Source organism: Vombatus ursinus, unplaced genomic scaffold (genome assembly GCF_900497805.2).
Source record: "Vombatus ursinus unplaced genomic scaffold, bare-nosed wombat genome assembly UNPS02014775.1, whole genome shotgun sequence".
NCBI classification, from domain to species: Eukaryota; Metazoa; Chordata; class Mammalia; order Diprotodontia; family Vombatidae; genus Vombatus; species Vombatus ursinus.
Window position 1 is genome coordinate 9,826,589 of NW_020954553.1, and position 26,366 is coordinate 9,852,954.

Here is a 26,366-nt window from a genome sequence, read left to right on the forward strand (position 1 = left end):
CACACACACACACACACACACACACACACACACACACACACACACACGCACACACCTCCTCAGGTGTCAGATTTGTGGCTGCTGGCCATGAAGAGGTTGGGTGAAGACAGCCCATCGGACACCGAGTCTGATGGAACCATAGACGTGGGCAAAGAGGAATACAGGTAAGAGACTCGGCCGGGTCCTTGGGATGGGTGCGAGGTGCAGGGAGATCCATGGGAAGAGACCGCCCAGCCTTTAAGGGCACCTTGCTATTTCCATCTTAAACCCAACTAATCTGAGAAATAGACACCGCCCCCCCTCCAGGCCTTACCCTCCTCCTTTACACTGAGTCCTGGTAAGAAGGATACCCGGCTCTCCAATTTCTCAGTACCCTCGGCATAGAACAGGATGACACCCACCTCATTCGATTTTAGGTCTGGGAAGGACCTCAGAAGTCATTTTGTTGTCTCCCCCCACCCTTTTTTTTAACAGATGAGGAAACCAAGGCCCAGACAGAAGTGACTCACAAAATAGTAATCTGGAGGGTTCCTTTAGTGATCTAGTCTAATTCCTTCCCCCACTTTCCAGAAGGGGAAATTGAGGCTCAGAGAAGGGATAGAGACTTGCTTGGCCAAGTTTGTCAATGGCAGAGCCTGAACTAGGCTTTGGAAGACTAGCTTCCTTATAGCCTTTCTATTCATGTAAATGGAGACTTTACTCCTAAAGCCCTGGCTGATTATTACTATGTTCTGGGTGGGGGCAGTTGGGTTCTATCAGCTCTGAGCCAGCCACTGGACATCCTGGCCCAGTGAGAGGCGGCTTCACCCAGAGGGGAGCCCATTGGGCTGGGAATGCAGGACCCACGATGACCTGTCTTCATTTTTATCCTTATTAAGTAACCTTAGACAAGTCCCTGAAATTCTTCCTGCCTCTAGTTTTCTTGTAAAATAGTGATTTTTTTCATTAATAAGAATGATATTCTAGTGTTAAATTCTTGAAACACACTAGTAATTAAATGGAAGGGATTGAGAGACATAGAAATTGATCCCAAATATAAAATTAAATCACTCCCTGTCTCTCTTCTTTTTTCTGTCTCTGTCTCACTCTGGCTATGGCTTTTTGGTGCTATCTGGCTCTTTCTGTCTGTCTCTCTCTACCCCCTCTCTCCTTTCTCTCTCTCTGTGCCCATGTCTCTGTTTCTGTCTCTATCTGTCTCTGACTCGAGTTCTGTGCCTCTGTCTCTTATTTACCTTCCTACTCATCTATCCCTCAAGTGGAAATCAAGTTATATAGGATTGGAGCGTCTTAATGACCTCTTTGATGAAGTTGGAGTATGTTCTCTGTTTTGTTTTGTTTTGTTTCTTTCACCATAAAGGAAGGAGTCCCAGTTTTGCCCTTGCTTATTGTCAAGGTTTGGTGAATATTCTTCCTTAGAAGTGATAAAGTTAGACCATTTACAAAAAAAAAAAATATTCTCCTCTGTGGGTCTTAAGAAAAAATGAAAATACTTTTATGGATTCATAGAATGAGCAGGAGGGGACCTTAGAATATGGAATGTTATCAAATGCTGTGTTCCAACAAATAACTTAAAATATCAGAGCTAGAAAGCACTCTAGAATATAGAACATCAGAGCTAGAAAAGACTTCAGAACATAGGATGTCAGAGCTGGAAGGGACCTTAGAACATAGACTGATAAGAACATAGAACATAACATGCCATTCGAATCTGAAATACTCAAGACGTAAAAGTGCTGACCCTCAGTATCCGAGTTTGGAAAACTTTTAAAGATGGGTGAATCCCCAGCATTCACTGGGTTTTGGATGATTTGGAGGAAAGGACCTTGGACATCATTCGGTCTAACTCCTCCTTTTACAACTGAAGAAGTGTAAGGGGTCCCATAGAGGGGAAAGGATTTGGCCTGATGCGGTTGATTAGTGACATCCAACTGGAGTTCAAGTTCCTATCTCCCAGGTCCAAGACTCCTTCCACCGTGCCATCCTGCTTTCCCCTCTTTCAGTGTTGAGATATTTTCTGTCATTTGACAAAGCTATGGAAAAGCTTCATGCAATTTGCTCAAGGCACTAATTGACATCCAGTCAATTCTCAGTTTTTCCCAAGAGGATTAGGCACATTGTAGATTAGTTATGGCAAAGCCCAGACTGGCTTCCCATTGCCCCAGAGAAAACGTCCAGGTCACTGCTGTTGCTGTCAGCTGGCATGTTCTCATCAGGGGATACAGACATTCAACCTGAGATGTGTGTGGTCAGAAAGGAAAATTTGACGTCTAGTGCCAACTGCCCAACACGCTTCATTTCATAGACTCATAGAAAATCAGAACTGGAAGAGATCCCAGGATACACAATGTTAACGCTAGAAAGAATCTAAGAACATGGAATATCAGAACTGGAAGAATCCTTAGAACAGAAGACAGAGCACAGAATGTTAGAGAGACTTTAGAATACAGACAGTCAAAGCTAAAGAACCTAAGAACACAGAGTATCAGAAGAAGCCTTAGAACAGAATTCAGGATGTCAGACTTGAAAGGGATCTGAGAATAGAACAGAATGTTAGAACTGGGAGGGACCTAAGAACATAGAATGTCAGAGTTGGGAAGGACCTTAAAAAATTGACTGTCAGGGCTGGGAGGGACCCATCCAGATACCTAATGATACCACTCAGGTGTTGTCTGGATGCATGCTGCATCTCCAGTCAGTTGACTTTGATGTTCATTCTGTAATTTTCTAACCTAGGAGAATGTCTTTGAGTATTGGAATAACAGCTAACATTTCTACGGTTCACAAAGTTTGCACAGCCCATCTCATTTGTGCCTCACAACAGCCCTATATAGCAGGCATTCTGGGCGCTACCTCACCATTTTACAGATGAGGGAGTTGAGGCTGAGGGGACTTGCTTAGAGCTGGGAGCAAATGTTCTGGACAGGATACGAACCCAGACCTTGTGGATTACAAGTCCAGGGCTCTGTGCCACATGAGGCAGAATGGCGGAATATTTCTATGAGAAGGAACAAGGAGTTGTTTTCTAATTAGCAATACTGTCCTTCTAAAGGGGTGGGGGGCTATGGTAACTCCATCACTTGCCATAATGTTATGTCATCACCTCTCCATTATCTGTGCTGAATATAGGGGACAGACCCTTCTGAATTGTTAGCATTTGACATTGGAAAGCAGAATGTGATAGAGGAGAAGGAGGAGGAGGATGGGATAGATTCACCTTTCCACTTTTTGTATTTAATAAATTCATTTTTGGTTCATATTTATATTCATATTGCATATTGCATAGCAAATGCTATGCAAATCTTAAAGCACCATTTGATAATAGTTAATATTTTATATAGCAGAGTACTTTAAAAATATTAACTTATTTGATCCTCACCACAACCCTGCGAAGTAGGTGCTGTTATCCCCATTTTATAGATAAGGAAACTGAGGCAGACAGAAGTTAAACGACTTGCTCAGGATCACACAGCTAGTAAGTATGTGAGGCTGGTTTGGAACTCAGGTCTTCCTTGACTCTAGGTTCAGTGCTCTATTCACTGAGTCACATAGCTGTGTGCATTTTATATATATATACATATATATATCTGTATGTATGTATGTATGTATAAATGGGGGTCGTTACTACTCTCCCACTACTACTACTACTACCACCACCGCTACTACTTACGAGCTTTATAACCATAAGAAAGTTGCTTTATTCTCTGGGCCTCAGTTTCATGCAATAATAGACTCCCAGAGTTGGAAGATACACCAAAGCTGTCTTATTCCAACTCGCTGTAATTCACTAATCCCCCACTACAACATTCCCAATAAATGTCTGTCTAACCTCTATTGAATACCTCCAGTGACAAGGAGCTCATTGTCTATTATCTCTTTTTGGACAGTTCTAACGGTAAAATTAAGAGGTTGCTCATTCGTGAATTTAATTGGTAAAATTAAGGAATCTATAAACCCCAGATCAAGTGTTCTTAATCTGAGACCTATGACCTTTTTAAAAAAATATATTGATAACTGTGTTTCAATATAATTGACTTCCTTCTGAATCCATTTTTTGCACTTAAAAACATTATTCTGAGAAGGGTCCCATAGGTTTCACAGACTGCCCAAGGGGTCCATGGCACAAAGAAGGTGGAGAACCCCTCATGTAAATGATGTCTTAGGTCTCTTCTTGCTTTAAATATTACAAACATTTATAGTCTCAGAGATCACAAAAGCTAATGAGCTCAGAGAAAAAGCCCCAAAGTGGAAAGAACAGTGACCTGGGAGTCAAAAGATCTGGGTTCAAGTCTCAGCTTTGCTCCCTCCTAGCTGTGTGATCATGGACCAGTTACTGGACCCTTCTAACCCTCAGTTTCCTTCTAAGTAAAACTGAGATAATTATATATGCCCTCCTTTCTCACAGGCTAGATGTGAGAAAAGTGCTTTGGAAACTATAAAGGATGATTAAGATCGCAGCAATTATCATCATTATCATTGTTGTCATTGAGAGACTCTGGAATTTGTAAGGGGCTGTTTTATAGAGCATGAAACTGTGTGATTTGGAGCAATTAGCTCACATAAAGTCTGTGAATCTCCATTTCTTCTGTAAGATTATAAATTTATAACTAGAATGGAACTGAAGAGGTTTTTAAGTTCTTTTTACAGTCCAGGAAATGGAGGCTCAAAGATGTTAAGGCCCTCTTTCTTTGCCCACAAGATGAAAGTGGTTGGTTTCTAACCTGATCTGCTATTCCTGGACAACTCAGAGCCCAGGCCTGTCCTTCCAGGGATCAGAGAAAGAGCCATTCCCCAGGGACCCTCTAGCCTGCACCAGAGAACTATGTCAATAAAGGGGCTAAATGTTTTCATCACCATTCCCTAAGAATTCCCTGGGGGAAAGGGAAAGAGAAGAATCCTGAACCAGATAAAAATCTTCCTTTCCTCATGCCAAGGATGAGGAATTTATGTCTGGGCATGGTAAGGGGTGGAAAGAACATTCCATGAATAGCCTACCAATTCTTCTGTGCCATGATGAGAAAGTTAAGTATGTGTAGTATTCTAGAGCAAAGGTTTCTGAACTTGCTTTTTAAAAAGTATATTTTTGATCACTGTATTTCAATAGAATTGGTTTCCCTTGTTATCATCTTTATATTATTTTATGCATTTAAAAACGCTATCCTCAGAAGGGATCCCTGGACTTCCCCAGACTGTTAAAGGATGACACACAAAAGATTAAGAACTCCTGTTGTAGAGCAACCTAACATATGTCACTTTTGTCTTGGTATTTTCAGTGCCTAGTTTAGTACCTGCCATGTAATTTGTTGTTCAGTTGTTTTCAGTCATGTCTGACTCTTTGTGACCCCATTTGGGGTTTTATTGGCAAAGAACTGGTCTGCTTTGCCATTTCCTTCTCCAGCTCATTTTACAGATGAGGAAACTGAGGCAAACAGGGTGAAGTGACTTGCCCAAGGTAACACAGCTAGCAAGTGTCTGAGGCCAGATTTCAACTCGGGAAGTTGAGTATTCCTGACTCCAGGTCCAGCACTCTATCCACTGTGCCACCTAACTGCCATACAATGGATGCTTACAAAAGAGTTTACTGGTTGATCAATACAGCACATAAGAATACCCTGGATGTGAATCTCTCCCTTCCACTGATCCCCTCCTCTGACACCTCAGCCTGGTATGCAAAGGAGGGAACCCTATGGTCCTAAAGGCTTGGTCAGTGGCGCACAAGCTCTGGTAGGCTCTTCCAAGCTGGGAAGGCTTTGACCAAGGACTGTGTAGTCTAAGTGGCTGCTAGTGTGCCAAACTTGGCATAAGAAATACCTGGGTTCAAGTTTTACCCCAGACATTTATTAGCTGTGGGATCCTGAGTTAGTCACTTAAAACTGAGCTTCAGTTTTCTCATCTGTAAAATGGCAATAATAACAGCACCCACCCAAGAAGAGTTATTGTGAGGATCAAATTAGTTAATGTATGTAAAGCACTTGGCAATATAAAGCCTTCTATAAATCAGAACTACTATTTCATAAGGTTTCAATGCAAATAAATAAATAAATAGATAGATGGATAGATAGATAAAGAAAAAAATGCAAATAAAACCAACACATTTAAGGCACCTGGTGAATGCAGAGAGAATCCTGCGCTTGGTTTGCCCTAGTGGAGCTCACATCTACAGAGGATAACATGGAAGAGCAGTTATAATTACGATACCCCAAATTCCACAAGTAGCACCTCTGACCAGGTCCAAGGTCCCTCTCTCTGGGTGCCAGGCGGGTGTTGCCCAGGACAGGAAGGAGGAAGATTGTGCTCAATCAATGAATCAGGCATTTGTCTTTTGTTGTTTTTTGGCGAGGCAGTTGGGGTTAAGTGACCTGCTCAGGGTCACCCAGCTAGTAAATATCAAGTGTCTGAGGCCAGATTTAACCTCGGGTCCTCCTGACTCCAGAGGTGGTGTTCTATCCATTGCGCCAGGTAGTTGCCCCCAAATCAGTCATTTGTCGGGCACCTACCACGCCTCCAGGGGCTGAGATACAAGGGCAAGGAATGAAACAATCCCTTCTTGGCCAAGGAGCTTCCATTGAAACAGGGGGCTGTGGAACTAATGGAACTTGGAACCTGAGTCTCAGAAAGAAGTGAGGTTCATGGTGAAATCCCAGAAGCCCAGAGGTAGAGTTAGGCCAAACCCACATGAGAAGCAGGAGTCCTCTTGTCCCCCGTGGCCCTGGCTAGCTGAGGCTTATAGGGAGCCCAGCGGCCTCTGCAAGGACTGGTCGCCAAGGAGGAAGAGCACCGCCCACCACGAGTGACATCCAGGGTACAAGGAGGAGGAAAAGGCCAGGCTCTGGCATGCATCTCCTGGGGTTCACCCCCTAACTCTCTCACTTCACTCCCACTCCTGGCTCAGGTTACAGAAGCCTGAAGCCCTTTGCCAATGACTTCACTGAGCTCCTCACAGCCATTTAGAGCTGACAACCTCAGTTTTCTCATCTGTCAAATGGATTCATGGGAGCTCAGACTTCACAGGTTCATATCAGGCTCCACAATCTCTCTCTCTCTCTCTCTTCATCCATCCATCCATATATATATATATATATATATATATATATATATAATATACATATATATATATAATATACACGTATATATACACATATAGACACACATGCATATACATATACATATACATATATATATACACATATAGACACACATGCATATACATATACATATATATATATTGCCTTGCCAAGTTTAAAGAACTCTAGAAATATCAACTAACATTATTCTTATTAGCTCAATAACAGTGATAACTCCCCATTTCTATAATGTTTCAAGGGTTTCTTTCAGAAGTCAGATACAATTTTTATCCCTATTTTATAATTGAGGAATCTAAGACTCAGGAAGGAGTATAACTTGCTTGTGATCACTCTGCTCATGAGTATCAGACCTGGGATCTGAGCCTAGGTCTCTTGACTCTATAAGGCCAGTACCCTTTCCACCTCTCTAAGCTACTTCTCTACAATAATAATCAGAAAAAGGATTATGCTAACAGCTCCAATTTATTTCATGTTGTCTGGCTTCCATGGCACATTCCTTACAACAACCCTGGTAGTGTATTATTATCTCCATCTTACAGATAAGGAGACTGAGGCCCAGAGAGGGTGGAGTGACTCAAGGTCACACAGGAAATATTGGAATCAAGTCTCTGGCCACCAAGATCAGCTCTCTTTCAGCTGTATTGCAAAGCTTTTTTTATTTCTCTTTCTTTCTTTCTTTCTCTTTCTTCTTTCTTTCCTTTATGTATAGAAATATTTTTAAAATTTAATTTAATTTTTTAATGAACAAATATCTATTTTCTCTCCCTCTCACCTCTCCACTATGTTTAAAAAAAAAATAAAAAGAAAGAAAGCAAAAGAAAACCCTTGTAACAAATATATTCAGTCAGGCAAAACAAATTCCCACATTGCATTTGTCCAAAAACATATGTCTCATTACGCACCTCTAGGCCATCACCCCTATGCCAGGAGGTGGGTAGCATGCTTCATCATCCAAAGTCTAGAATCACCACTGGACATAGAGCTAGAATTCCTAAAGTCTTTCAAAGCTGTTTATTGTTACAATGTTGTTGTTACTATAGAAATTGTTCTCCTGGTTCTGCTCACTTCAATCTGCATCAGTTCATAAATATTTTCTCAGGTTTCTCCGAAGCCATCTCTTTCATAATTTCTTCCAGCACAATGGTATTCCATTACTACCTCTCTTTTCTCAGGAGAAGGCCTGAATGCCAGGAAATCCGGCTGCACGTGGTCCTCTAGGTCCTCAAGTGCGGCCTTTTGACTGAGTTCAAGTTTCACAGAACAAATCCTTTTATTAAGGGGATTTGTTCTGTGAAGTTTGGATTCAGTCAAAGGGTGACACTTGAGGACCTAGAGGGCCATATGCGGCCTCCAGGATGCAGGTTCTTTGCCTCTGCCTAGCCTCTTTGCCACAACTCTGGATTAAAAAAAGAAAAAAAAAGCAAAAACAGGCTTGGGAGCACACACATACATGAGCGCACGCATGCATGAGCGCACGCGCGCGCACACACACACACACACACACACACACACACACCTCCTCTCCCTGCCCCCCTCCAGCTACCAGCACCATCAGACAAATCCTGAAGGCTCAGGGCCTAAGGGCAGCTGTCAAAACCACGTGGCCTTCTTTGTGAAGGAGACAATGAGCAGCCCTTTCCAGGGCTTTTTGCTTTTGAAGTTGGACTCTGAGGGTTAGTGGGAAGACTTGCTGGAGAAGAAATATGTCTGATCTGAGACTGTTGAGATCTGATGAGCTGGCTGGGGAGGAGAGGAGGGAGAGGCCGGGGAGTCAGTCGCCCTCCCCGGCCGCTCTCACATCACTGTGGCCTCCTTTGAAAGGATTTCACTAAGCTGGGAGAAATAATGAGAACCACTTACAGCCGGGCCCTCCCTTCTAATGAGGCCACGTGGTGCTGAGAGCTAGCCGTGCTCCGAATGAACACTCCATCACATTAACCTGTCTCTCTTTCCTCCAGCCAAATCTCCGGAGCTCACTCCCCCACCACCACGTCGCAGATGCAAGCCAGGAAGAAAAGGAGAGGGGTGAGTGGTCCTCTGAAACTTCTCTGAGTGTTGGCTGAGGCCCCCGGGCAACCCTAGATTCCTCAGAAGGCTCTGATTTACCGCTCCTTACTATTTATATATTTAAATAATTTACTAAATATTTATTTAAAATTTATTCACTAACTTATTACCCAGGTCTGTGCTGCCAAGGCTTTAATCATAGGCAGCGACAGGGGGAGGGGGCTTTAATTGGAGGAAGGGGAGAGGTTTACCTTGGAGCATCTGCCTACATCACCGTACAAGACACGCTGCTGGAAGGCAAAGCTTATTTCATTTTGTCTTTGCATCCCAGTACCTGGCACAGTACGTGGCATGCAGTGGGTGCTTAATAAAAGCTTGATTGGTTGATTAATTGCCTAAATTCTTTTGGCCACTGTGTCAGGGACCCTGGACTTCTGATACAAGCATGCCTGACTGAATTGGAAAGGGCTCAGAAGGTTACAGGATCACTAGCATACAGTAGGTGTTTAATGAATGCTTGTTGACTGATTGAATCATAGGATTTGGAGCTAGGTGATGACGGATGATGATGATGATGATGACTGACATTTCTAGAGCACGTTGAAGTTTGCAAGGCATTTCACATCGCTCATTTGCTCTCTTCCCTTTCCAAAATGCAGTCTTACCACCGCAGTAAAATGGGCCAGCAGAAACCATTAAGTCACTTAGCCTGAGCCTCAGTTTCCCCATCTGTAAAGTGAGGATGATAATACCTGATGTCCAGGGTTTAGACCTAAATGTGCTTTTGTTGTTGTTCAGTCATTTTAGTCATGTCCAACTCTTCATGACCCCATTTGGGGTATTCTTGGAAAAGATACTGGAGTGGTTTGCCACTCCCTTCTCCAGATCATTTTACACGTGGGGAACTGAGGCAAACAAGTGACTTGCTCAGGATAATACAGCTAGTGTCTAAGGTCAGATTTGAACTCAGGAAGATGAGTCTTCCTGACTCCAGGCCTGGCACTCTGTGCACCGTGGCACCACCTAGCTGCCCCAAGTGTACAGACATGCCCTAAAGGAAGGAGAGGGGGCCTCAGAATTCAAGGGACTCTACTCTCACCCACCCTGTGGCTTGGATAAACCACGGACCAATTTTCTGGTGGTGAGTGTGTGACCAGTTCTCAAGAAAACATGGTTATTATATATTGGTCTCACCCAGGAAACAGATGGGACATGTCCTTCTGATTTGTGAAAATCTACTCTGGGACCTGGGCTCTCTCTCTGATTATGTCTGCTTCCCATAGACAGCTTTGTAGAAGAAGAGAGTATGGGGCTTTTTGGGGAGTCATCCTCATCAGCTTTGGCCCATCTGTCCCACAGCACTGCTGCCCCAGCTCTAACACTTTGGTTACATGCAACCGTAGCAATGACCGGGTCCTAGGTAATCCTGACCTCAACCTCATCTTCTGTCAAGGATAGGAACTAGATCTGTGATTTCAGTGTGTCAAAGAAAAAATATTAATTATAGGCTCTGTGATTCATGCTCAAGTCTGCCAGAAACAATTTTATTGAATTAAACATTAACTTATATACAAGCAATTTTTATCCTGGAGCTAGATATCCAGACTGGCATGGTTCCCCATGCTTTTAGACATAATTGTACCCCCAAAACAATTTGAAGTAACATTTAAATGAATCTTGAACAAGGGAAAGATCATAATATGTTAAAATACAGTTAGAGATTAACATTCCAGGACAACCCGGTAAGATAATAAGCATTTATCAAGCATCTTCTATGTGCCAGGCACTGTGCTAAGTGCTGGGGATACATAGGAAGGCAAAAAAAAAACAAAAACAAAAAAAAACCCAGTGCCTGCTTTCAAGGAACTCACAGTCTAATGGGGGAGACAACATATAAATAATTATGTATAAACAAAATTTGTTCAGTCGTCTGTTCAATCACGTCTGACTCTTCTTGACCCATTTGGGGTTTTCTTGGTCAAGATACTGGCATGGTTTGCTCTTTCCCTCTCTAGCTCATTTTACAGAGGAGGAAACTGAGGCAAATAGGGTTAAGTGACTTGCCCAGGGTCACCCAGCTATTAAGAGTCTATGGCCAGAATTGAACTCAAAAAGAGGAGTCTTCCCGACTCCAGGCCCAGTGCTCTATCAACTGTCACCCAGCTGCCCAAACAAAATAGAGACATGATAAATTGGGGGGGGGGAGGGTTCCATCAGAGGAAAGGGACTAATATTAAGGACTGGGAAAGGCTTCTTGCAGATGGTGGGACATTAGTGGAGACTAGAAGGAAGTCAGGACAGCCAGCAGACTTCCTCCCTGAGCCACACTCCTTTCAAGGATGGAAAAGTTTCCACCCTGATCAATAGCTTAACCTCTGGCCAAGGCTCCTGTCACTTTAGGGGGTGGGGAGGCCATGAGCTAGCTATACAGAAGTTAACTTGATTATCACTCTTATTTCATTTCAAAGGAAGGCCTTAGCTTTCGTTCTCACTTTCCTAAAGGAAGAAATTCTGTAAAAGGTTTCTGGTTGGAGAAATATTATTATTATTTTTAGGTAGTAGGGGTTAAGTGACTTGCCCAGGGTCACACAGCTAGTGTCAAGTGTTTGGTCTGAGGCCGGATTTGAACTCAGGTCCTCCTGACTTTAGGGCCAGTATTCTATCCAATGCGCCACCTAGCTGCCCCGAAATATTATTTCTTAAGAAATTAACAAGGAGTTTTAAAAAATACGAGTCTGTAAATAGTATAAAGAATTCCCGAGTGAGGACGCTCTCTCCACCAACACAGGTTCCCACCTTCTCTGTAGCTTTGAGAGTTGCCTGGAACATGGAACAGTCAAGGGACTTGCCCAGGGTCACATAGCCAGTATGTGTCAGAGGCTGGATTCAAACCCAGGTCCTTTTGGCTTCAAAGCCTGCTCTCTGTGCTGCCTCTCTCATCTTCTGGCCCACAGGATAATAATACCTATTTCTGTGTATTCCACACTCTCAGGCCTTAGAGTTTATAAAGCATTTTCACATATATTCTCTCATCTGATCCTTACAACAACCCATTTTACAGTAGGGCAATCTGAGTTAAGTGATTGGCTGGAGATCACAGCATCTGGTAGATGGCAGAGCTGAGACTAGATCTCTTGATTAATATAGTAATAATCATTGTTATAATAATCAACATTTGTAGAATAACTCAAGGTTTGCAACATGCCTTACATGTGGGTGCTCATTTGGTTTTTACATCACACGCTCTTTCATGGCACCAGATCCAGAGAGTGGTCTCAGTGGGGTGGGATGCCCCCTTCCCTCTCCTCTAACCCCTCCTTCACGGTTGGTAATCTTGCTAGCTTAAAGGCAGCTAGGTGGTACCATGGACAGACAGCATTGGACCTGGAGTCAGGAAGACCTGAGTTCAAATACTCCCTCATATAATTTACTAGCTGGGTGACCCTGGGTAAGTCACTTACTGCTATCTGCCTCCATTTCCTCATCCATAAAATGGAAATAATAATGATAAATAATATGATATATAATAATTTTATATATAATAATAATAATAATAATAATAATAAATAATAGCACCTACCTCCCAGGATTGTTGTGAGGATAAAATGAGATAATGTTTGTAAAGTGCTTTGCAAACCCTGTTTGTTTTGTTGTTGAGTCGGTTCAGCGGTGTCCAAAAATCTTCATGACTCCCTTTGGAGCTTTCTTGGTAGAGATACTGGTTTGCCATTTCTTTCTCCAGCTCATTTTACAGATGAGGAAACTGAGGCAAAAAGGTTAAGTGACTTGCCCAAGGTCACATTGCTAGTTTCTGAGGCCAGATTTGAACTCAGGAAGATGAGTCTTCCTGCCTGACTCCAGGCCTGGTGCTCTATGCACTGCACCACTTCGCTGTCCCTGCAAACCTTAAAGTTTTATACAAATATTATTGTTGTTATTATTATTATTGCTGAGGACCATGAGCTGCCAGTGGTATCCCAACCATCTTTCTCTTCAGGTTGTAGCATAGTATAGTAGAAAAATCTCTGGACTGGATGTCAGAGACCTGGGTTCTACCACTTACTGACTAGCTGTGTGACTTTAGTGACTAAGTCATTTAACCTCTCTGAGCCTCAGTTTCCCCATCTGTATACTGAAAATTACAATCCCTGATGTTGGGGGTGGGGGGTAATAGTCCACAATATCAGGTCATGCCCTCTAACTCAGACCCATCCTCAGGGAAAAGAAAGAGTTTCTGAATATCAGAGACACTGGTTTCACTGACCCTACAACCAGATTCATCGCAGACCAATTCCTTAGCAGTATAACACTCCATAGTCCAGAGCTCAAGGCCACCTGGCCAGATTTGCCAGGGAACATGTGAGACACAGCCTGCTGATTCCTCTTTCCAAGAAGGGAAGAAAGCCAATAACTGGGTACACACAGAAGGAACCCTTAGGGACTCAGACCCTGCAATCATTTTGCTTCCTGACTGTAAACTCCCCACTGATTCCTTCCTGTCCCTCATCCCCCTGGCTTCTACTGCTCCATCGGGTTTAAGGGACCATTTTCACATGTACCAGCAGGGGCCACCTTGGTTCTCCTGCTTCAATGTATTATCTACGGGCAGCTCGTAAGGGGCCAGAAACACCGTGATTCCTCCATCCACCACCGACCACCACGTTGGACTAGTTTCTATCTGGGAGGTTTGGCTGCATTGTCTGTCCCATCCACTCTGCCCAGGGTCCTTCCTGGGCCTTTTGTGAGGATTTTCATAGATCATGAATCTGAAAGGCATTTTTTTTAAACTGAGGAGGATCATTATTTCTATTATTCCTCTCATCTTCTCCCTTCTCTTCCCTCCTTCCCACACCCCTCCCCTGGGGTCTTCTCACATCCAGTGAAAAAATCTATAGGTTCTGGGAGGAATGTCTAGCTAGATGTCAGAATCCTTGGGTTTTATGGCCCCGCCCCATGTCCTCATCCTGGAAACATGCAGCCATTTTTGTATCTGATCTTGGTCACTACCATGCCACTGTACAATCCTTCAGTCATTCAACAAATATTTATTAAGCAGCCACTGTGGGCAAAGCACTGTGATCAGTCCCGAGAGAGACCCAAGCCTTCAGGGAACTCACTTATTATTAGGGAAAATGAGACAAAAACACAGCTAAAATTAATACACAGCATTGCACTACAAATGCATTAGAGATATGTAACCTGAGGAGGAAGAAACTATGGATGGAGGGTAGAGATCAAAGAAGACATCCTGGAGGAGGTGCTTGTATTTGATTTGGGCTCTAAAAGTAGGGCACAAATGTAACAGATGAAGAAGGTGAGGAGGAATATTCCAGGTTCAGGGGATAGCCTGAGTGAAAATACAGAGGAAGGAGAATATAGTGCTATTCTCAGGGGACAAAAAGGAATCCAGTTTGGCTGAGCATTAACAGGTGAAGAAGGGGAGAGAAGGCGTTCCAGGCACAAGGATAAGCAAAAGTGTGGAGGTGGGAGAGCACATTACATGTTTGGGGATAGAAATATATCCATTTTGACTGGAGCATCAAATGCATAAAGGAGAGGAGAAGAAGACAAAGCTGGAAAAGGAGGCTGGCCCCAGCTTATTTAAATTCTTGTCCACGGAATTTGGACTTTACTTAGGCCCGATGGGAGGGAGGCTCTTTGAGATCCCCCAGATGAGAAGTTCTGCCTCAGGGGTGACTGGAGCTGGGGAGGGCAGCTTGGGACAGGGCTTGCTGTGTGTCTGATGTGATTGTCTCCCCTCTAGATCATTGAGAAAAGGCGACGGGATCGTATCAACAGCAGCTTGTCTGAGCTTCGTCGTCTGGTCCCTACAGCCTTTGAGAAGCAGGTAAAGAAGGGTGTCCCCAGAGGATGGTGGGTTGGATGTCTACTGGAGGGAGAGGGGGAGAAGAGGCATTTTCGGGTTTCCCAGTGAGGTAGGAGAGCACAGTGCCATTTTCAGGGGTCAAAGAGGAGTCCATTTTGGTGGATTTCTCCTGTGTGAATGTCCATTTGGGCTGGACCCATTTCACAATTCAAATGCTGGGAAGTCCAGGCTACTGGAGAGGGTGATGGAGAAGGTGCTATCTTCATTTCATACCTGACCAGTCTCCCAGTAAATAGCACTTGTTTCTGTTCTGGCCAGAAACTCTGAAGGTCTTCCCCTCCCGGATTGATTCTTTTGTGAATTTTTAGACCATCTTTTACTTCAATCCTTACCTAGTCTTAAATTATTGAATGGGCGCTGTCTCAGACAAACTGAGACCTGGGAAAGCTTAAAAAACCAAGGTCTCCCACTGCATCCGAGCGATCACCAGTAGTCCTGATCTGCATCTTAACACTGGACTCCCACGATTCTAGAGGAGAGAGTGAGGTTGATGATTTTGCACAGCCCTGCCTCACTTAAATCCCAATTCACTTACAAGCCATCACCCTCCTGATGTCATTGGTCCTCTTCAGGAGCGAAAGACAAACAACACCAGTCTCTCTCCTATTAATCTCAGTCCTGCCCAGGCTGCCAGATTCATCTTCCTAAAGCATATGAGTCCCCTGTTCAAAAACCTTCAATGACTTCCAACGTCCTGGGCAAAATTTAGACCGCTAAGCCTCAGTTTCCTTATCTTTTAAAAGGGAAAGGAAATCGTTTTGCCCCCCTGCAACATGGTTGTTTTTAACAAAATCCGAATTGGAAGACACTCAGTCCAGTTCCCAGCCAGACGTCCAAAACCCTTCTGCCACATTCCCCATCCAATGCTTGAATGGTCCCAGTGGGGAGGAGCGCCTTATCTCCCCAGGCACTCCACTGCTTTGTTGGACAGCTCCAAGGGTTAGGAATGTCTCCCTTACATTTGAGCCTAAATATGCCTCTTTATAACTTCCACCCACTGCTCCTAATTCTGACCTTTGGGGCTAAGCAGAATAAAGCCAATCCCTCTTCCATACTATAGCTCTGGAGACACTTGAAGACTTGCTATCTTGTCTCCCTGCCTCCCTCCCCCATCTCTTTTCTTAGGCCAACTACCCTGACCTCCTTCCTTCAAACGACTGACCTTCATTCGGTCCAATGCTGAGCCTCCTCACCATCCAGGTTTGCCCTGCTTTGGACACACTCCCTTTGTCAGTAGCGCTTTCTAACATTTGGCCCTGGAACAGAACAGAACAGAACAGAACATTCCAAACACGGTCTGACTAGAGCAGAGGATGAAAGGACATCCTCATCTCCAGTAACATGGCTAAGATTGGGTTACTTTTCCTGCCATGTCCTTATTGACTCCTATGGAACCTAAAATCCACTGAGTCTCCCCAGGTTCTTTTTGAATGAAATATTCTCTACGTGTGTCTCTCCTGTCTCCTACTTCAGAATTTGGTGTTTTGACAGTGCAGGGCTTTACATTTATCCCTATTAGCATTCTGTCTTGTTAGATTTGCTTCTTATTCTAATTTGTTGGCACCTTTGGGGTCCTTATTCAATCATCCAGCTTTCATTCACTTTAGATTTGGTAAATGTGACATATAAACCTGTATAATAATAATTATTTGTTTGTTTTCAGTCACATCTGACTCTTTATAACACCATTTGGGGTTTTCTTGGCAAAGACATTGGAGTGGTTTGCCATTTCCTTCTCCAGCTCATTTTACAGATGAGGAAACTGAGGCAAATATAAGTGACTTGCCCAGGGTCCTACAGGTAGTAAGTGTTTGAGGCTGTATTTGAACTCAGGTCTTCCCGATTTTGTTGTTCAGTCATTTCAGTGGTGTCCAACTCTCCATGACCCCATCTGGGGTTTTCTTGGCAGAGATACTGGAGTGGTTTGCCATCACCTTCTCCAGCTCATTTTACAGATGAGGAAACTGAGGCAAACAGGGTTACGTGACTTGCCCAGGGTCACACAACTAGTAAGTATCTAAAGTTGGATTTGAACTCAAGTCTTCCTGACTCCAGGCTTGGCATTCTATCCACTACACCACCTAGCTACCAATAATAATTATGATAACTCATAAATTCTATAGCACTTTAATTCTAAACACTTTCCCCATAACAGCCCTGTGAGGTAGGGCTTGCAGATATCATTATTGCAGTTGTATAGAAAAGGAAACTGAGGCTCACAAGAGAATCAGTAGCCTGCCCGGTCTTGCATAGCTGGTAAAGTGTCACCGGTGAGATTTGAACTCTGGTCTCCTGGCTCCAAGTCCAGTGTTCTTTGCACCACAGTATGAATCATCCAAGTTGATGTGAGAATCAAATGAAATGATGTGAGTAAAAGCAGCCTGACCACTGTAAAGTACTCTACAAGTTAGGCCATGATTATATCCATACTTACCATATCATACATATCATACATGTCATTTCCATACACCCAACAGGCTAATGAAGTCAGCAGGCCCTCAAAAATTTTATAGGTGGGGAGACTGAAGCTAAAAGGAGTTAGGGGACCTTCTCAAAGTCACTCAGTTTCTAAGTATCCAAGGGTGGGTCCTACACTTTCTGATTCCAAGCCAGGAGTATGTTTCTCATTCCACCATGCTGTTTGCCTGCTCCTTAAACTGTGAATTCTCTTGGAAAGGACCCAGAGTGGTCTGCTCTCCACCTCTCAGAACCCTCCCACACCTTCCCCTGTACGCTAGGCTTCCTTTTCCTCCTTATCACTCTTGACCCTGTAGCTGACTTGTTCAGTGTGACAGTGACCTCAGAGGCAGCTGTTGGTGCAGTGGATAGAGCACCAGGCCTAGAGTCAGGAAGTCCTGAGTTCAAATCCAGCCTCAGACACTTACTAGGTGTGTGTTCCTGGGCAAGTTATTTAATCCCTGTTTGCCTCAGTTTCCTCAAGTGAAAAATGAGGACAATAACAGCACCTATTACACAAGGTTGTTGGAAGATAAAATGAGATATTTGTAAAGTACTCAGCACAGTGCTGCTAAGCACATAGTTGTTGTTTAGTCACATTCAACTCTTCGTCACCCTGTGGGCATCTTCTCCATGGGGTTTTCTTGGCAAAGATTCTAGAGCCATTTCCTTATCCAATGGATCAAAGCAAACAAAGGTTAAGTGACTTGCCCAGGGTCACAAAGTTAGTAAATGTCTGACCCTGGATTTGAACTCAGGTCTTCCTGACTGTAGGCCCAGTGCTCCATCCCCTGGGCCATCTAGCCGCACATAGTAGGCACTATATAAATGCTTATTTCTTCACCCCCTCACCCTCACATACACTTTTAAATCCCTTTCCCCTTTCACCTCTCATGTCTTGCCAAATCCTGGGGTCAGCATCTGCCCTCTTTGTTCCACTCACATGCCGAACGGAATTGTACCGGGGGAGTAGCTGTTCTGCTCACTGGGTGCACTATAGACTGATGTGATCTCATCTCAACTGGACCCTCACCCAAGCAAGGCAATCCTCCCACCCCTCCCTAATTGATTTTCTATTGTACTTCCCAGGGAGGCTATTCTAAACTTTCCCTTCCCTCCTCAAGCCCCTTACACCACCCCAACGCCTGCCCCTCCCAGCTGAGGTCCTTGCCTTATTCTTTCCTGGGAAAATAAAGGCCACTTAACTGTGAGCCCTCTCCTTCCTTACTCTCCATCTCAAAAGCCCATCTCCTCGTGATGAAAAGAAGTCCTCTTTCCTTGCCAAAACCAACGTGGGTTCTTGATGTCCTCTTCTCCCATCCCCTCTGGTAGATTACCTTTCTCTCCAAACCTTAATTTCTCTCTATCAGATGCCTCTGAACATGTTCAAGTCCCTCCCAGCCTTAAAAAGCCCTCACTTGAACCCTAGCATCACCTCAAATTATGATCCCATAACTCTCCTCCTTTTTACAGGCAAACTCCTAGAAAAACCTGTTTCTACTAACCTACACGTCCTCTCCTCGTTTTTTCCTCAGCCCTCTACAATCTGGCTTCTGACCTTATCGTTCAACAAACTGCTGTCTCCATAGTTACGAATGGTCTCTCAGCTCCCAAATCCAATGACCATCTGTCAATCCTCCTCCTCTTGACCTCTCTGCAGCCTTCCACACTGTGGTACACCCTCTCCCCATGGGTACTCTCTCTTGTCCTTCGGAGAAAAAAATCTCAGGGTGCCAGTCAGTTCTCAAACTCCTATTGCACACACACACACACACACACACACACACACACACACACACACACACACACACACACAATTTCCACGATTAATTTAAGTTCTTTGAGGACAATGAGTGTTTCATCTCTGTCTTTGTACCCTGGACACGTAGGACAGTGCCTAGCAATAACAGGTGCCTAATGATTGATCGTCCCCCCAGGGTCCTGACAGCCCAGTAGCAGGGCTTGCTGCCTTTTCCCACTCCTGAAGACCTGAACTCCACCCTCTTCCCTCTCTCTTCCCCACAGGGCTCCTCCAAACTGGAGAAAGCAGAAATCCTGCAGATGACAGTGGACCATTTGAAAATGCTCCGTGCCACCGGAGGGTCTGGTAAGAGAAGACCTTCTTCCCAAGGGACTGAGGCGGAAATAAGCAAGGGCCAAACTATGTGTCTCCCTCCCTATTTCATCCTGCCATCACTTCCTCTCCCTTCTAGTAAAACAACCACTGTCCTCTGAGGCCATGTGGTGTCCTGAAAAGAACACTATGCATTTAGAAAGTTGTAAGACCTGAGTTCCAATTCCAGTGCTGCTACTCTCTACCTGTGTGAGCTAAGGAAAGTCACTTAAACTCTTTGGGCCTCAGTTTCCTCACTTGTCAAATTAAGAAGTTGGACTGGATCTTTCTAAGGACCCTTCCAGATAAACTCCATGATAACCTCTACCCCCTGCCAGCTTCCTCTATTCCAAGAGAGCATGGTGCTGCTCCAACTGGCTGCCTGGTGCCCTGATCAGCTGTCTAGCTTTCCCTACCTTTTTAAACCACAATCTAGTCTATGAACTTTTTTTTTAATATTTTGAGAACTACATTTTAATATAATTGGCTTCCTTTGTCATCCTATGAATGTTATTGTATTCATTGAAGAACATGATTCTGAGAAACGGTCCCAGAGGCTTCACCAGACTGTCCATGACACAAAAAAAAGGCTGAGCTCCTATCCTGGGGCCTTGCTGAGTGATGGGCTCTCTAATCTCTAATATACTAGTTCACTTAATCAATCAATCAATAAACATTTTATTTAACTTACATGAAACACCTACTGTGTGCCAGGCACTGTGCTAAGCATTGAGGATGCAAAGAGGCAAAAGGTAGTCCCTGCCCTCAAGAAGCTTACAATCTAATGGGGGGGAGACAACATGCAAGTAAGTATATACAAAGCAAGGTATATACAGGATAGATGGGAATTAACAGAGGGAAGGCACTGGAATTAAGAAGGGCTGGGGAAGGTTTCCTGTAGAAGGTGGGATTTTAGTTGGGACTTAAAGGAAGCTGGGGAGGTCAAAAGGCAGAGAAGAAGAGGGAGAGTATTCTAGGCATGGGGGACAGCCAAGAGAATGACCAGAGCCAGAGGTGGGGTGTCCTGTTCATGGAACAGCCAGGAGCCCAGTGTCCCTGGATGGAAGAGCATGTGCTGGGGAGTCAGGTGTAAGAAGGCTGGAAAGGTGGGAGGGGCCCTAGGTTAAGGGGGGCTTTGAATGCCAAACACAGCATTTTGTATTTGATCCTGAAGGCAGTAGGGAACCACTGGAGTTTATTGAGGGGGGATGTCTGAGAGACATCAATGACTTAAGTCAGAGGAATAAATCTCTGCTCATAGAAATCCTGGGCACTGTGGTAGAGCAATGGGCAGGAGAGCTTTGTATCCAGGGACACAACATGGTTCCATGTAAAGAACACCAGGTTTGGATCAGAGGACCTGGAATCATTTCCTGGCTCTGATACCTATGACCCGTGTGATGCCTCTGGGCCTCAGTTTACTCCTCTGTAAAATTAGAGTTGGACTAAAATGATTTCCGTGGTTCTTTCCAGCACTAAATCCTGTAACCCCCTCACATTCTACCACATATGTGAGTATATGTCAGCTCTAGAGAGAAGGAAGAAGGAGGGTAGGGAAGGCTATCACTGTGGACATGAAGGGACTTCTGTTGTTCAGAAAACAGATAAGAAGAGTCCCAGTCACAGAGATTCAGCCAAAGAACAATAACAACTCACAGTTACACAGTGCTTAAAGATGTATAAAGCATTTTACGCATGTTATCTCAACCCTATCTGTTGAGTATAATTACTACCCCCACTTTACAGAGGGTGAAACTGAGGCTCAAAGGGTTGAATGAACTGCCCAGAGGTGGTCAATGTCAGAGTATGGATTTGAACCTCAGTCTTCTGCCGCCATCCCAGGCCAGGGCTCTCTCCACTGTACAATGTTGTCTCTTCCTTATATCTGCTCAGAAACGTCTTCTTCAGTTTGACCCAGCAGGAGAGGCTGAGCGCTCAAGGGAGATGCCTGTGTTTGTTCTTAAAAGGTGACTCTCACCCCGTCGGCTAGATCAGGACCTCATTTTCTGGTGCCTTGACTCAGAGGTCAGCCTCTCACGTGGGGGCCGTAGCTAAGATCTGTGACGTGTCCTGATTGATCACAGAATAGATAGCCAATCCCCAGAGCCTCAAAAGAGTCAAATGAATCAGTGAGATTTGTCCCCTGGGACACTCCATGAATAATATTCAACATTTCTATAGAGGCTTTAACATTTGCAAAGTGTTTGACATAAAATATCTCATAGCAGTCCAGTGAGAAAGGTGCTGTTATTATGTCCATTTTACAGGTGAAAGAACTGAGGCTAAGAGAGGGTAAGTGACTTGCCCGGGTCACATAGTGCCTCTGGCACTGGCAAGGTTTGAAGTCAGAAATCTGGCCTCTGACACTTGACACTTACTAGCTGTGTGACCCTGGGCAAGTCACTTAACCCCAATCACCTCACTAAAAAAAATAAAAAATTTAAAAAAAAGATTTGAACTCGGGTCTTCCCTGACTCCACATCATACTTCTACTCTGGATGATGTTGATGAATGGGCTGGACCAGGGGCCCTCTGATGTTTCTTCCAACTCCAATTCTAGGATTCATCGACTCAGAAAAGACACAACTAGACAGGACCACGGAGGTAATAAGGTTGTAGATTTAGAGTTAGAAGGAACTTGAGAGAACGCACAGTCCAACACTCTCCTTTTACAGGTGAGGAAACTGAAGCACAGAGAGGTTAAGAGGCTTGCCCAGAGTCACAGAACTAGTAAATGTCTGAGGGGGCAGTCATTTCATCCAATCCTCCCCCTCCCCTCAATCATATTTTACAGTTGGGAAAAACGAGGCACAGAGAAGAGAAGGGATCTGCCTAAAGTCACAAAGGTAGCAAGTATCCGAGCTGGGATCTGAACTCAATCCTCCACCTCCAAATCCAGGGCTCCTTTTCCCGCATCGTGAATGAATCAGGATTAGAGAAATCTGGGCCCCTTTGATTTATGAAAACCACCTTATAAATGAGACGCTTGGTACCAGGCATTGAACGCAGATAGAGCACTAGTCCTAGAGGCAGGAAGACCTGAGTACGAATCCAGCCTCAGACGCTTACTAGCTGTATGATCCTAAGCAAGTCACTTAACCGCAGTTTGCCTCAGTTTCCTCATCTGTAAAACGGGGGAAATAATAGCACCTACTTCCCAAGGTCGTCATGAGGGTCAAATGAGATAATGTTTATAAAGCACTTAGGACAGTGCCAGGCATATAGTAGGTGCCACATAAATGTTAACCATTTGCTGTTATCCTATAGAAACCCAGTTGCTCTTGGCTGGCTTGGCCTTGAATTAGGACAGGTGTCTGGGTACCACTGATCTTCCTTTCTGAGTAGCTGGCAGTAAAGAATTCTCAGTCAGAGCCAAAGAAGGGAGCTGGAAACATGACTTCCTGGCCCTTGACTGCCCTTGACCTGGTGGGAACCCATCAGGTCCCACCACGCCTCAGTGCTTCTGACCTCCCCTGTGACTCTGATTTCTGTGCCAGGACTGGGCCCCTTGCCCCGGGGATACCAGCATCATAAAGCTAGAGCTCGAAGGGACTTTTCTTCCCTTGAGATGAAAAAAAGTCACTCTGGCTTTGGGAAAGATTAGTCAATGAACCATAGACTGAACACCTTCTACATTATTAATAGTTACAGTTCATACTGGTTTGGTACTTTATGGCTGCTGAATGATTTCCAGATGGTTTCTCATTGGATCATCACAGCTACCCTATTGGGGGAGGGGTGGGGAGGGGGCAGATATTTTCATGCCCATTTTACAGATGAGGAAGCAGAAGGGAAGTGACTTGCCCAAGGTCATATGACTAGGAAATGGTAGAGCTGGGATTTGGACTCAGGTCTTTTGACTCCAAGTTGAGTGTGTTGTCCATTACGCTATTTAATATTTCATATCCACCCAGGCCTGGAAGTGACTCCTTGTGGACTTTTCATTTCAGGGTCTAAGTACAAGCTGTGGGTAATTATAGAAAAGCAAAGACATTGTCCTTGCCTGAGAGTACTTCATGTTGTCGTTCAGTCGTATCCAACTCCCCATGACCCCATTTGGGGTCTTTTTTTGGTGGCTTGCCATTTCCTTCTCCAGCTCATTTTACAGATGAGGAGCTGAGGCAAGCAGTGTTAAGTGACTTGCCCAGGGTCACACAGTTGGTAAGTGTCTGAGGCTGGATTTGAATTCATCTTCATGAGTCTTCCTGATTCCAAGCCCAGTGTTGACATTCATATAGGAGAAGACAACACTCAAAAAAGAGCCTAAAGGCATGGGAATGAAGGAGGAGGTTCCTTTATGGACTAAAAAGTCTGTGCAAATGTATGTAGGGGAGAGAAGGAAGGTTGAGACAGAGAAATAGTTGATGGTTGGAATCCATGAAAAGAGGTGGTGAAGTCTGGAGAATGAAGGATGAGTGGTCTGGAACCTTCCTCAAAAACATTGAGAGGAGCTCACCAGTAGGAGAAGAGGCTGCAGGGCCCAAGGGAAAAGTGGCTGAAACATGGCAGCGAAGTCTGGAGAGTAAAGCATGACTTCACCGGCCTCTTCCTCAAAATGAGGTGACTGGAAGAACTCAGCAATGGGGGAAGGAAGCTGCACTTCACTGAGGCCCTCCAATGTGAACTCTCTCAGCTTTACCCAGGACTAAAGTTATTGGCTCAATGCACAGAGCGCTGGGCCTGGAGTCAGGAAAACCTGAGTTCAAATATGGCCTCAGACATTTACTAGCTGTGTGACCCTGGGCAAGTCACCTCACCCTGTTTGCCTCAATTTCCTCATCTGTAAAATGATCGGGAGAAGGCAATGGCAAACTACTCTGGTACCTTTGCCAAGAAAACCCCAAACGGGGTCAAGAAGAGTCATCAGACGTGACCGAACAACAAAACGGCCCCTTCCGGTCCCAAATCTACGATTCTGTGAGACTCTCAGGCTTCGGCGGCAGCTGTAAGTCATAATTATGTTCTTGCGGCCGAAAAGCAAATGGAAGCTGATGAGAAGCAAACGCGCCTTCCCAGGCAGAGTTATTTTTATGCTGGATAGTGGGAAGCTGGGCTTTATTCGGTCGTGTTTCAGGCCTTTGAAAACTTGGGCAACTATTATAGTGGAGTCATCATCCAGCCGGAACCAGCCGGTTCCCAGGCTATTCGGGCGGTTTTGGTGAAGGGCTGAGTGTAGTGAATAGGTGTCCTGGGAGCCCCTCGGTGTCTGATATTTCCTGTGCCGTTTGTCCCTCAGGCCTCTTCGACGCCTGTGCCCTGGCAGTGGATTATAGAAGCATTGGCTTTCGAGAGTGCCTCACTGAGGTTGGGAGATACCTCGGGATCCTGGAGGGCCAGAGCAGCGCCGAGCCCATCCGGCTCCGCCTTCTTTCTCACCTGCACAACTACATTGCTGAGATGGCGCCCTCGCCGGGGACTGCCACCTTCCTGCCTTGCCCGGCTTGGCCCTGGGCATTCCCCCACACCTCCTCGGCAGCCTCGAGCCAGCTTCCAGTCCCCCAGCAAGGGCCCAGCCCGGGTCTGGCACTCGTGACTGCCTCCTCTCTGGCATACTCCATCCCTATGCTCCGAACGGCCCCTCTCCACCGAATTTCTGGTGCCATCCTGCCAGCCCGGAAGAGCTTTCTGAGTCATCGGGTGCCAGCATCCCCACGTAGGGCCCGCCCTGCAGGAAGGCCGGCTAGCCCTGCCTCGATCCCTGTGGGTGGTGCGGCATCCAGAAACAGCCACATTGCTGCAGTCCTGCTCTCCTCCTCCTGCTCTCCCTCCACTGGTGTCCCAATCCCTCCTGCCTACACATCTCCCCCTGCTCTGAGCCCATCCGCTCAGGGGCCGACAGGTAGGGTTGGCCCTGCCAGACTCTGCCGCTCCTGGACTACCGAGGTCGGGGCTTTCTGAGGTGATTCCCTGCCAGATGCCAGAGAACACACACTGCGTCCGGCTCCTGGGGACCGTGGCCCCAGCCAGCCTGACTTTCCCCCTGGATGACGTCATGATGTAAAGGGCTCATTCTTCCATCACCATCCCAGCCTCCCTCCTCACCCAGTCTCTCCCTGCCTCTCCCAGTAGCCTCTCCATTCCCCATCTTCATGTTATCCTTTCTGCTCCCAGGCTTCATCTATTTCCCCTTCTCCATTTCAGTTTTACTAATGACTGTGAAACTGGCTGCCTGGTATATCAGAATGAGCCTTGGCTCCGAAGCCAGACGACTTGGCTTCAGCTCCTGGCTCTCCTTCCTGACTGAGTGACCCTGGGAAAATCCCTTCTCTCTGGGCCTTAGATGTAGCCTCTTCAGAATGGAGGAGGGGACTAGATGCTCTCCCATGCCTTTCAGCTCCAGAGCTTATCATGCTATGTCTTGACTTCTGTGAGGACTGTGGGTGTATTTCACTGTGTAATTGACAAGTAAACGCAAACCTTACCAGTATCCTCTAGGTGTAGGGAATTGTGGCGACCCCTATAGGTGATGCTGATATGTGAAGATGGCCTGGGCACCGTGAACACTGGACAGAAAAATGAGGTTCCTTGAGCTTTATTGAAGAACCCTCATCAGGACCTTGATCAGAGACCACTAGGTCTCCATCCCATGGCTTCAGTACCTGTTCCTCTTCTATGAATGCCCCTTGTTGAACATTGATTCACCCCAACACCCCACACCAACTTCCCCTTCAGAGAAATTCCCTGGAGTGACATAGTTCCCAGGGGAAGGCTACCCCGCCTAGATGGCTCCATGGCAGCTAGTTGGCAAGGTCCATAGAGTGCTGGACTTGGAGCCAGAAAGGCCTAAATTCAAACCCTTCTTACTAGCTGTGACCATGGG

General features: G+C 45.2%; 1 protein-coding gene across 1 annotated transcript; it reads left to right on the top strand.

Annotated features, from left to right (window-relative positions):
• Positions 1–6: 6 nt before the first annotated feature.
• Positions 7–26,366, top strand: HEYL (hes related family bHLH transcription factor with YRPW motif-like). Its single transcript, XM_027864697.1, has 5 exons — positions 7–164; positions 9,041–9,107; positions 14,854–14,937; positions 19,459–19,540; positions 24,783–26,366. Exons 1-5 carry the CDS (start codon positions 88–90, stop codon positions 25,442–25,444), a joined length of 972 nt encoding a protein of 323 aa, XP_027720498.1. The 5' UTR covers positions 7–87; the 3' UTR covers positions 25,445–26,366.

What these genes read in the sequence shown, in the direction of transcription:
- HEYL (XM_027864697.1), top strand. Translation starts at nt 88, where the DNA reads ATGAAGAGGTTGGGTGAAGACAGCCCATCGGACACCGAGTCTGATGGA. An exon ending in GTGGGCAAAGAGGAATACAG is followed by an intron (nt 165 to 9,040) that starts GTAAGAGACTCG and finishes TCTTTCCTCCAG; the next exon opens with CCAAATCTCCGGAGCTCACT. An exon ending in CCAGGAAGAAAAGGAGAGGG is followed by an intron (nt 9,108 to 14,853) that starts GTGAGTGGTCCT and finishes TCTCCCCTCTAG; the next exon opens with ATCATTGAGAAAAGGCGACG.